This window comes from Siniperca chuatsi, linkage group LG7, assembly GCF_020085105.1.
Source record: "Siniperca chuatsi isolate FFG_IHB_CAS linkage group LG7, ASM2008510v1, whole genome shotgun sequence".
NCBI lineage: Eukaryota > Metazoa > Chordata > Actinopteri > Centrarchiformes > Sinipercidae > Siniperca > Siniperca chuatsi.
In genome coordinates, this window is record NC_058048.1 from 5,538,881 (window position 1) to 5,551,000 (window position 12,120).

Genomic DNA, 12,120 nt, shown 5'->3' on the forward strand with positions numbered 1-12,120 from the left:
TTAAAATTACACAGGGAGATTCTACAGAAACTACTGATATTACTTGGATTTGACTTATTTTTAATGTTAATGTAAAGGTAATAGGCAACTAATTGGCAGTGAAAACATTTGTTTTAACATCTATTTTTTTTTTTTTTGATCAATTAAAGGGCACTCCAAATTAAATGTAAGGTAGTATATTGATATATATTTTTGAGAAAGTAATTATAGGGATGCTGTTGAGGACCTCCAAATGTGTACCAAATGAGTAATTGCCACAGCCCGACCATTCAACTGAATGTACTTTTCCTGGAGTGGTGATTTATTGTTCCTATTATGTGCTGTTCTGATGTAACAATGCACTGCGTTTGAAATGTTAAGACACTGTATGTGAAAGATGTGTCAAGAATATAGATATTCACCCCTAATGAATTTGTGCCGATTAAAGCAGTGAGGAGCAACATTTGAAAACCTCATCAGCAATGTGTCTTTGCTCCACAGATTACTTGGACAATGTTTCTGGAAAGACACATTGCTCTTGAGGTTTTCAAATGTTATTTTCAATACGTTTTTTTTTTGTATGTTATTTTCAATACTTTGAGCACCACAATCAATCACATTGCCTTGTACTTTGGAGGCGTGGAGTACAAGGCAGCATCACAGATGTTTACAGATTATTTGTTGTTTTTTTACAGTTATTCTGTTATTTCTGAAAATGACTAAGGATCATAATCAACCGATAGTGTAACATAATGACTGTACAAATCATTTATAAACTCAAAAAGTGCATTTAGTGTTAGTTACTCTAAACGAGCTTACAGAGATTCAGCTTACAGTTCTCTCTTTACAAAAATAAAAATGACTGGGGGACGTATCAGAGCTGGTGATTCATGTGCGTATGTGCAGTACGCTGATGAGGCTGTAGTCGCCATCTTTACTCCATCCCAGCACAGCGCTGCCGGTGGGGCGGAACAACACTCATCGACCCAGTTGATTTCTAGGAACCGCCTATAGACCTGACAGACCACCGTGTTTTTCACTGAAGAATTGTCACTTTGAATAGTTCGCTACTCTACTTGCATCTCGATACACAATGGGAGAGCGAGATGACCTAGTTTACCAGGCAAAGCTTGCCGAGCAGGCAGAGCGATATGACGGTAAGCCACACTTTCAGGGCTGGTTCGGAGTGGGACATGTTCGCCGCAGGGATTTTTTTTCCCTGCGAGCTAGCTAACGTTAACAGAGCAGTGCTTAACTATGTAGCTCAATGTTAGCCGTGGCTAACAAGAGAGCTAACGTGGCTACGACCGCCGTCTTACAGCTAACTATTCATTGACATGGCGGATGGCTCCTTGTTGGGAGAAACTAATGCGACATTAAATCAAGAGCCAGTGCCAGGAAGTCTAACGTTATTTGTTTTAGGAAAAGTGTACGGATGTGACTGACAGTGGCTAACGTTAGCGAAGGGGCTACAACAAAATGGCGGATTACTGGAGCGTGAGCTGTCAGGAGTTGCCCCCCCTGCACCATGCTAGCTATAACGTTATATCTTAACACTTGAGCCACTGGCTTGGTTGGGCACTACAATCAACACCCATGTCATGTTACTGTCTTTGTAACCATAATAACATATCAGGGTTTTTTTGCGTGATTTTGTCACCGATGCTAGCCAACTTTAACATTAGCGAGGCGTTAGCTGAATTGCAAGGTTAGCTACTTGAAGCTTGCTGTGTGTTAGCAGTGAGTGGGAGTGGGAGGGCAGCTGTTCAGTTAGTGGGGTGTTCCCCTATACGGATCGATTGGCGAAAATGACTCCCTCTTTCTCTCTGTGGTATACTGCTGACAGACTGTCATACCATTACAGGCCTTGTGGAGGCTGTTTTTAGACGGCTGCCTTTGCCATCGGTCATACGTTGCCCAGTAACGTTAAGTGAATGTGCCATGACTCATTCACGGGATTTGGACCGAGTGTATTTACAGAGTGATTTATGGTTTACTGGCTAAGTGGTAATCTTGCTGAAATATAATCGAATTCATATTGTTTTTCTGTAGTAGGTTATCAAATGTTAACATATTGTTGAACGATTAATTGCTAAAGGGGCGTCATAGATTAGCGTGGGAAATTCATATATTACCTAATTTACAATAGCCGCTGTCTCAGATTCATAGAGAATCCAGCCTGCACGTTTTTACCGTTTAACCCACAAAGTTAGTCGTTATTTTGAAAGTTAATATTCTGCCAGCCGGCAGTGATGGCACATAATTCCACCACACTTTAACCTGAGAGGCACATTACACGTCAATGAAGTGAGTAATTGGTTTATGTGTGTGCAGTCCCGTAGCCAGAGGAAACTTCTTGGACAGGCATCAGATTTCCCCGCCCTCTTTTTTTTTTTTTTTCTTTAAGTGTTTCTTAATTATTAAAAACGATCATGGGAAATAATTGAAATGTGGTCTATTTACATTGTATTACATATATTTAATTTTATATGTTGGACGGAATTGATGAAGTGTAATTTAATTTAGTGAGAGGCTGTTGCATCATGATCCTTATGCAAGATTCACTATTCGATTTTTTTCAATGCGATGTGATTTTCATATTTTATGCATGCAATGCATTTGTAATTTAGCCAATAAAACCACAGCATTACAGTTAGACTTAATTAAACCTATTGTGCAAAAGACTTTCGTAATGCCATTACAACATTGTCAATCATATCTTGACCGCACCACCTGGTCAGAGAAGCAGTATGACAGTAGGAAAACAGCATAGTTGAGAAATGTAGGCTGTTTTAGTCATCAGTAGCCTGTAACTAAACTGACAGCACAGAGTTGTCACTCATGACAAAACCACATTTTTAAAGTGCTGCTGATGGTTGAAAGCTGCATTTGAGCTATATTTTGATGATGCTAAAGAGGCTGTCTGACTCCAGTCCAAACCTTGGACCTGGTTTTTGCAGCACCCTCAGCACTTCAGTCTCTGAGGGCGACGTATCTGTGTGGAAAAACCTCAGGACCAGAAGCACTTTATGTGCATGGTGCATCAATCAACGGTGGTCGGTGAAAACTTTCCTCAAAACTCACAATGCCCTCCCTTGCCCAAGTGCATGTGTCTTTGTTGGATTGCTGCCAGTGGATAGGTGGAGGTTTGGTGTTGGTAAGGAAGCTGCCTTAACATGTACTCTTAACACCCTTTGTCATGTCAGAGTTAAACCTGTCTTGCATACTCTGTAAGCTGTAAATTATTATCTCTGAGCACGACATCCCTGACCCCAGAACACTTCATCCATAACGTTTCTTCCCAACCGAAAACTCGTGGATTTGTGAAGCACTTTTAATTTGCTGTCAAATTAAAGTATGTGGAAATGGCATTCTATCGGTTCTTTCCTGAATACATCTGAATCTCTGTCATTTGGAGGTGTTATGTCAAAGGATAATAATGGAATTGCTATAGTTTGAAGAAGTCAGACGTCACACCTTTAGACTCAAACTGTCATTTAGTCAGACAACAAGATGAGAAGATTGACAGCTAGTTGTTAGGGGCACTCTCAAAATGCAAGATGGATGAAAAACATTATTTAAATAAAATATCAGTTCTTAAAGGAGTGTTACATGTGTCTCCTCAATAGAGATGGTGGTGTCTATGAAGAATGTGGCAGGCATGGACGTGGAGCTCACAGTGGAGGAGAGGAACCTACTATCAGTGGCCTACAAGAATGTGATTGGAGCTCGGAGAGCCTCCTGGAGGATAATCAGCAGTATCGAACAGAGGGAAGAGAACAAGGGCGGAGAAGAGAAACTGAAGATGATCCGGGAATACAGGCAAACGGTAAAGCACTCAGTAAAGGCTCAGGTTGTTTTTCCATAAACAAGCTTAGCATTTGTATTTAGACAGTGTCTGTCAGGAGCACTTACATGGATTCACCATGTCCCGTTGTCCCAAATATGTTTCTCATTCCAAAGCATCTCAGATGTGCTGTGCTAATGTGAGATCACTTGGTCATATTCATAATACACGCTACAGCTACTGGATAGACTTCATCTGAGTCATAGTTGGCAAATCCTCCACTCTCACTTGCTTTTATGAAAGGAAATGAGAGCTGGTTGTTAATCTGGGAGAGGCCAGAGTGTGTCAGAGAGATGGGAGAGGCAGTTGGACTGCTGTCAATGACCTAATGGGATTCAGAGATGGGTAATCCTGCTGTTGCACCTTCGTTTTGTTAGTCGTTCTCTAAATCCCTTGGGAGACACGTTTATTCTATCACTATCACAGCACCTGGTGAGCGTTCAATAACATCTAAATTGGATTAATAAAATGAAATATTGGAGCTACTAGCAGACCATAACAAGGTAGTTAGCTTGGGGTTTAGAAAGGCAGATATAGTCCAAAAGAGAACACAGACAGCTGCAGTGGGTGTACTGCATACACAGACATATTCACACATACAGTCCACACGGTCGTACGTTTTTGGCAGCATCTGGACGGTCTGCGCTGACCCCCTCGGACATGGGCAGATGACAAAATTTACTTTACATGGGCCTTTACACCCACGCAGAAGCGGGAAATATAACTTGGACACAAGGGAGAACTTCAGTGGGAAATGATCAAAATGCTGATCGTCTGTATTTTGTTTGTTTGGTTGGTGGCAGGTTGAGAAGGAGCTGAAGTCAATCTGTGGTGACATTCTGGATGCACTGGAAAGGCACCTACTCCCCTCTGCCGTAATGGGAGAGTCTAAGGTCTTCTACAACAAAATGTAAGAGCTTTGTGGTCTGAATGTAAATTATTAGATGAATAAATAAACCCTCTCCAGTTCTTGCACAGAATGAGTAAGTTTTTGTGCTTGTGTGTTATTTGACATAGTCGTGTGGTTAAATATGGAAAATTAAGAGGTAAACTCCAGACAGAAAAGGTCAGTGAATTTGATAAAGTAGCTGAGGAAACATGGCAATATCAGGGAAGTTCACAAATGGGACACTTTTCAAGAATATCTTACAGTGTATAAAGTGAAGGCTCATGTATTAAGTTGCACAGCTAGCGCCATCAAGACCATAACAGCGCAGCAATTAACTTGTAATTTTATCATACACTTTAAGACTTTCATCCAAAGAAAACACTATAGTAGTGAAAGTTAATTTTGTGGCCACTTTTGTTTTCCCCAATTCCAGGAAGGGTGACTACCACAGGTACCTGGCAGAGTTTGCCACTGGCAACAACAGAAAGGAGGCAGCAGAGAACAGCCTGGTGGCCTACAAAACTGCTACAGATCTAGCCATGCTGGAGCTGCCACCCACACACCCCATCCGCCTCGGCCTTGCCCTCAACTTCTCCGTCTTCTACTACGAGATCCTTAACTCACCTGACCGCGCTTGCAGGTTACTGTTTCTGCAATACACTTTCTCTAGTGCTTCTCTTTAGTTTCATCAACAATGGTAAATCAGAGTATCATCTTTTATTTACATAGCACCTTCCAAAACTTGATCCTAAGAGGTGGGGTTTTTTTTGTTTTTTGTTTTTGTTTTTTAAAGGATCCAAAGCGTAGGAGCTCTGACAATAAAGAACTTAGCTATCATCTTGTTTTTAATCCACCTTCACTAATCCTCCCCAGTTGCCATGCATAACTAGACGTTCTTGCCTTTTGCCCCACCATGGCCATTGTTCTGAAGAGTGGGGCTGAAACTTTAAACCCTTTTGTTCATTTTAAAAAGGATTCACCCCTTTGACTCCTTTGTTTTATTGTATGACAATATTAAATCACAGTGGGTGTAATTAGGCTTCTTTTGACTTGGATCAATTAAAAAAAAACCTTGTCTAAATAAAACAAAGCTTTACAGATTAATCTAAATTAAGTATGTAACACAAAATGGTTAATAGTATTCATCCCCTCCCAAGTCAGTATTTAGTAGTGGCACCTATTGTGCACTGTCATTTTTCCTCATTCATCTTTAAAACATTGCTCTTACTCTGACAGGTTGCATAATAGTGATTGAACAGTAGTTTTCAAGTCCTGCCACATATTCTGGAGTAGAATAAGAGCTAGACTGGCCACTTTAGGAAATTAACATTGTTGTTTTCAAGCCGTTCCTGTGTAGCTTTGGCTTTATGTTCACATATACATAAAGGAACATGCAACAGGAGCCCCTTGCAAGCAAACAAGAATTGACTTCCATAAACACAATCACTGCCACAGATGGATAATGTAGTATACATCTCTATACCTTATTTTAATGTGAGGTACCTAGTAGCAGCTTGTAAAATACCCAGTCAAATCTTGAGTGTGAATACATTTTCTGTTACAGTTCAAGTTCATAAGTAACTCTCTCTTAAGTATGAAGTGATTTCAACAGAAGTGTGTTTGCTCAGGTTGGCAAAGGCTGCGTTTGATGACGCCATCACAGAACTGGACACACTGAGTGAAGACAGCTACAAGGACTCCACACTTATCATGCAGTTGTTACGTGACAACCTGACACTATGGACTTCAGATATGCAGGGAGAGGGTAAGATACCATGGTGCCCCCATTCATAAAACCAATCTAGGTCATTGTATTCAAATTGTACTGTGTCTGCAGTCTACCTGTTTGTCTCTGCAGAACCTCTTCTTCCAGGACTAGATGCTGACACACTGATGAACTAACTCACTCATCTCCTGTTACCTGCCTAAAACCTTTTTACACTGGATTTATAACGTGCCTTAATACTGCGAGCAGCTTGATTGATGTTCTGTTGTTCCAGTCATTGGCAGTGCAAGACACGCTGAATGCCAGCATATAATATTAATAATATATACTTCCATTTTTAAAAGGAAAAGTAATCCATACATCTAACTGATGACTGTAGCTTTCTCATCACATTTTATGACACGATATTACTCACATAATAGTGGCAGCAGTCAGCTAAATAGGAATTCAAAATTATCAAAAGAGATTGTCCCTTTGACTTCTGTTACAGCTGTGCTCACAAGCTTCGGTCTAACCTGGCTCTTTACACAGCTTTGTGTACTGAACCCGGTGCAATTGGTGAACAGTCTCAAGTAATGAGTTGTGATTGGATGGGATTTTATTTTTTCTCGTTGGGCTATGTATTTCCGGTTTCCTTTCATTCCTTTGTGTTTGCCTTTACGCTGCTTGCATGCCCGAGATAGATTTGTTTTAGGCTACTCCTGTTGTTGGAACGTGCTTTTACAGTGTTCGACCACTCTAGGAGGCTACAACAAATCTGACAATGTTTATATCGGGCTGACAACCCCTACTGCTGCTGTTGACAGCTCTGCACTTTAGCTGCTTGAGCTAACGTTAGCTTTACAGACCAACAGGACGAGCTGCCTCACAGCCCTGAGTACTGGAGGTCCTGATTTTGAGCTTTTAAGGTTATACGCTCACATCGATATGATGCGCTTAAAAGTTTAATTGGAAGATTCCGACAGCTCTGTCTACCGGCTGTCTGCCATTTGCACTCGACAACTGCTGAGCTTCCTGCCAAGCTACCTGAAATTTATGTTTATGTAGACAAAGACTCACCCCCTCTGTTGGTCTTTTATAAATCGAAAAAAAAAAAAGACAACAGTACGCTACAGCTGAGTTTGCCTGAGATTGTCTTTATAGCTGCTAAATTGTCGCCACCACAAACTGCAACGTGTTCAGACACTGTTAATTATGGAAGATAAAATCACGGCTCTTGTGATATAAACATTTTAATCGTGATTTCAATATAAATGATCTGGCTGAAAGAGTTATCTGATTCATTCTATTTCTTCCTCCATTCATTCCAGCAGTTTGCGTTTGCTGTGTTGCAGAGCATCCACCAGCACTTTTTGTTTCTCAGTGACTCGTCATCTCTCTTGTCTTTTTCTCATTCCCTCTGCTGTAGAGTCCTAAAGGAAACAAACCTGACTGTTCATTTCCCATGTTAACTGTACTTTGTAAGTGTTGCTCACCCAAGCCTTGCTGTGTGTGTGTGTGTGTGTGTGTGTGGCTGCCTTCTTTTTCCTCTCAACACTAACTCACTCGTGGTTTAATAATTCAGTCCACTCGCCGCTGCTTTGTCACTCACTCATTCGGTGGATTTTTTTTATTAACTGTAATCTTTGGTCTTCCCACCACAGTCAGTTAAAACAGGGTTTCTTGAGTTTAGATAGTTCAGCTGAGCTTGACTTATGTTTGTATAGCGTGTGTGTTCACTTAGTCGCCTGTTAAACTTGTATGTACACCAAGGAACAGACGTTTAGATCCTGTTATTGGCATGTTAGACTACTTGCACACTGTACGACTTCAGTCGACCATTTTAACACATGCAGCCCCCGGTTAGGACATGTACAGCAAAAAAATCAATGTTGATGCAGTTCAAATCGTAAAGTATTTGGCCTTCACCATTAAGAACACCAAGTTGAAGTTGTCCGATGTACAGTAGCTGCATGTGTGAAGTTCTGTGTAAAAGCTCAACTGACTTGATCGATTTCAACACTATTCACTGTTTTTACCCCACTGTTTGACCTCTATTAAGTTTTCACACTGTCAGTTTTCTAATCACTGTACTTGAATAAGTGACTGTGATACACAATTTGATGCCACATTACACTCAACCCCAAACACTGGTGAAAGTTACATTTGGGTTCAGCATGCATTTTGACGGACATTTCCAGGTGATAATTAAGGATTTTTAAAGATTTCCACTTGAAAAAGTTCAGATTTAAGAAGAAGGGAAAAAAGGAGCAGGTCAGTTTAAACAGATTTCACTCGGATTCTAGTGTATGTTCCCACATATCCAAAGATTGTTTTTCCTACTGCAAGAAGACACTGTTCACCAGCGGTGGTGGAAAGTAACAGTACTTTTACTTAATTACTGTGCTAAAGTACAGTTTTGAGGTACTTGTACTTCTAATTTATGCTACTTTATACGTCTACTTCACTACATTAGAAAAGCAAGTATTGTACTGTTTATTCCACATGATTTATTTGACAGCTATAATTAACATAGCAGATTAAGATTTTTCATACAAAACTATGATCACCTTATAAAATATGTTGCATTGTTCAGTGCACAAAATCTCCTTATCCAGTCATTTTAGTCTGTAATTGAGTTCTTAAAATATTATTTTCTTATGAAAGTGTGCCAGTGCTGTAAGAATATTCCAGCCTATTTCCAAAGCAAATCAACTTGTTTCAAGTATTTTGTAAAATGAAGTTTCATTTTTAATAATTCTCGTGCAGCATTGTGCCTTACTCTTTCTTGTTTCAAGCTACATTGACTTATTTCAGCAACATTTTTTAAAACTAGGTGATACGAGTAAAACAGGTTGAAACTTTACTTGTTAAGAAAATAAAGATTTTAAGACTGAATGTTTTTAAGAAATGACTGAGTGGGGATATTTTAAATTAAACTGCAGTATAACAGTATATAAAGCTCCACCTCAACCAGCTGCAACAATACAAGGCTACTTACACACTTACTTAATGCAACGGTTATAATAGTCCCATGATGTAACGTCTTATGTATTTATTTATAATGTAACACCATCAAACAAGCAATTTTGTGCATAATGAGTACTTTCAATATTTTCTAAATACTTTAGATACTACTTCTGCATTTTTACTTGAGTAGATTTTTTTAAATGCAGGACTTCTACTTGTAAATGAGTATTTTTATACTGTAGTATTGCTACTTTTTCTTCAGTAAAGGCTCTGAATACTTTGTCCACCACTGTTCACCGGTCACAGTAAACAAGATCCTCTTACGGCAATGACAGCTCAGAAAATGCCTCTACCTTTAGAAAGTGAAGACAGAATGGGGGGAAAAACACAAATGAAGGGCTGAATTGGGTCAAGCTCTTTAATTTTCTTTCATTATCTATTACTTTCACCTGTTCTTTAATTCCAGTATTTTGTATTTTCTAAAAATGGAAAATAATGGCCCTAGCTTTGTTCTTGGACAGTTTCCAAACTGAATTCCCCAAGGTTTGTAATTTAACTGTTTGAATTCATTGGCTTTCCTACGAAATGTTAAGCCTTTCTGCCTCTCACTCGCCATTAAGGATGGGAAGCTTGTTTTTGAATAAGTCGAACTGAAGAGTTTCAAAAAACAAACACTGACGCCATTTTCTCTTGACCAGGTGAAGAACAGAACAAAGAGGCACTGCAAGACGTTGAGGATGAGGCCCAGTGAGACTACGCCACCAACAGCCAATAACTTGAGACCCTCTCCTCACACTCCTCGGCCCCACCCCACCTTCGTCCTTCTCCATCCGCCCCCCTCCAACTCCTCTTCCCTTTCTCAGTCACCTTCCTCTTCCTCCTCTCTCCTCCTTTTCCTTTCTTCCACCTCTGCAGCTCCATGACCCAGCAGGGCCACGGAGTTAACAAGTTTATTTTTCTCTTCTTTTTTATTTTTATATTAGCCCTTACATCATTCAAGTAAATACCACTTAATTGAGACAGGAAATACAATGTTAGAAAGACAAAAGTAAAGAAAGAGTCCCTGGATTGTTTTTGTTTTTTTGTCCTGGTACAAGCGGTTCTGAAATGTTATCTTTGTTTTCATTATTGTATTTTTGTTTGTTTTTTGCTTTTTCTTCAATATTTTTATCAGTTGCAGGATGTATTGAGAATTGTTTTCTTAATGTAATTACAGAAATTAACTTTTATTACTGATAATGTCGACTATTAGTTATGGGAGCTATTTTATCTCTGTTTTTAGTGAAATGTCATGCGAATCATTTTACCTTTTTATGAGCAATTTGGAAAACTACAAGTGCCCTTTTTGTTAACTTAGGTTTTCAGAGGAAGTTAGCAAAATTCGAGATATCCACGTGGGGCAAAGAAGTGCTTAACTTTTACACCATAGTGATTCTGTTATGTTTTTGTAGTTGTCCTTGGACTGTACTTTGTGCTGAAATACTGTAACTGTGCACACATGCTGAATCTCTGAAGGGTGACTTATCGCTAGCTGGTGGTTTTAATAAATAAAAAAAAAACTTTGGGAGATTTCTCACTTGTGTAAAAGACAAGTCTCAATTTGGCCCCGCTCCTTGACACAGAGCCCTAAAATCAAGATTGTCAGTGCTTGCATGAGTTAACACATATTCTTTTCTGCTGCTTCTCCCCTACTTTTTACTAAAGCTCCTCTAGGTTCAGAGGTTTTCTTTCTTTGCTGTTTCCTTTGTTTCTCTTCTTGTTTTGCTTCATTATGTGTAACTTGGAGCTGATTTGTACTACTGGATATCTGACTGGAGCCACAGACAGGGAATCTGTATCGTTCTTACTGAAACACAGCATGGAATTAACATTAAACAATCTAAATTAAACATTACAAACTGACTTGTCACCTTTATTATTTTGTTTGCCTTTTCAAAGACAGTGATTTTGCAGCTCAGGGAACAAATATTATACATGGAACTGTTCAAACAAGGTAATGAATGAAATTAAATTGTCCTGGGGAATCTTGTTAGTGCTCGTAGCTACTGCAGGCTGTTCAAATTTGCATTACAACCTTGTTATGAGTTGTATACATTAGCATAGGTGTTTCTTCGGCGTTAAGGAATTCGGTGTCAATACTGGCTTTCCAAAAGCCCAAAACTAGATGAACCTTAGCACAGTGTTGCCACACAGAGCAGATGTTGCTACTGGAATCTGAGTTGGCAACTGTGAGGGTAATCATAAATTTATATGTTCTATTTATAGTGCTTGAGAATCGTAATGCCTGTGGTTGTGCTGTGACAGTGTAGCTGCTGCTACTGTGTAAGCAGCTGATGGTAGACGTGATAGATGTCTGGTGACATGCGCAGAGTAATCGTCAAGACTTCCACAGAGATGTTTCTGTGTGGCTGAGACAAAGATAGTTTCACTGTATTTTGTCTTGCCACCGTGTTTAATCATGGATTAGTGATTAATACATGCTCATGAAACCCACCTTTATCGCCTACGCTATTTCTTTTTCAAGCACTCACTCATTCTGGGAGGACCCTGAAACCTTAACCTTTTGCCTCCTTAGTTTCAGTTGCTTGTAACCTCTAGCAGTTGCGGCCTATTCTACTGTTACATCACCCATAATAACAGCCTGTGCTCGGTGCCTAGCCCAAATTTAGACTCGCAGGTGAAAGTGGAGGAGCAAGTCAGACAGACAAAACGACTTCCTTCCTGCAGTGT

General features: G+C 39.7%; 1 protein-coding gene across 2 annotated transcripts; it reads left to right on the forward strand.

The window, feature by feature from the left end:
• The first annotated feature begins 885 nt into the window (after window positions 1–885).
• ywhae1 (tyrosine 3-monooxygenase/tryptophan 5-monooxygenase activation protein, epsilon polypeptide 1) lies at window positions 886–11,284 on the forward strand. Of its 2 annotated transcripts, XM_044201878.1 has the most exons (7): window positions 886–1,136; window positions 3,609–3,808; window positions 4,630–4,736; window positions 5,149–5,355; window positions 6,344–6,480; window positions 7,850–7,901; window positions 10,089–11,284. In XM_044201878.1, the coding sequence occupies exons 1-6, from the start codon at window positions 1,073–1,075 to the stop codon at window positions 7,855–7,857; spliced, it is 723 nt and encodes a 240-aa protein (XP_044057813.1). In that variant the 5' UTR covers window positions 886–1,072; the 3' UTR covers window positions 7,858–7,901; window positions 10,089–11,284. The 2 variants fall into 2 exon arrangements, with proteins under 2 accessions (XP_044057813.1, XP_044057812.1); XM_044201877.1 differs by lacking the exon at window positions 7,850–7,901 and having other exon boundaries at window positions 888–1,136.
• The last annotated feature ends 836 nt before the right edge of the window (window positions 11,285–12,120 follow it).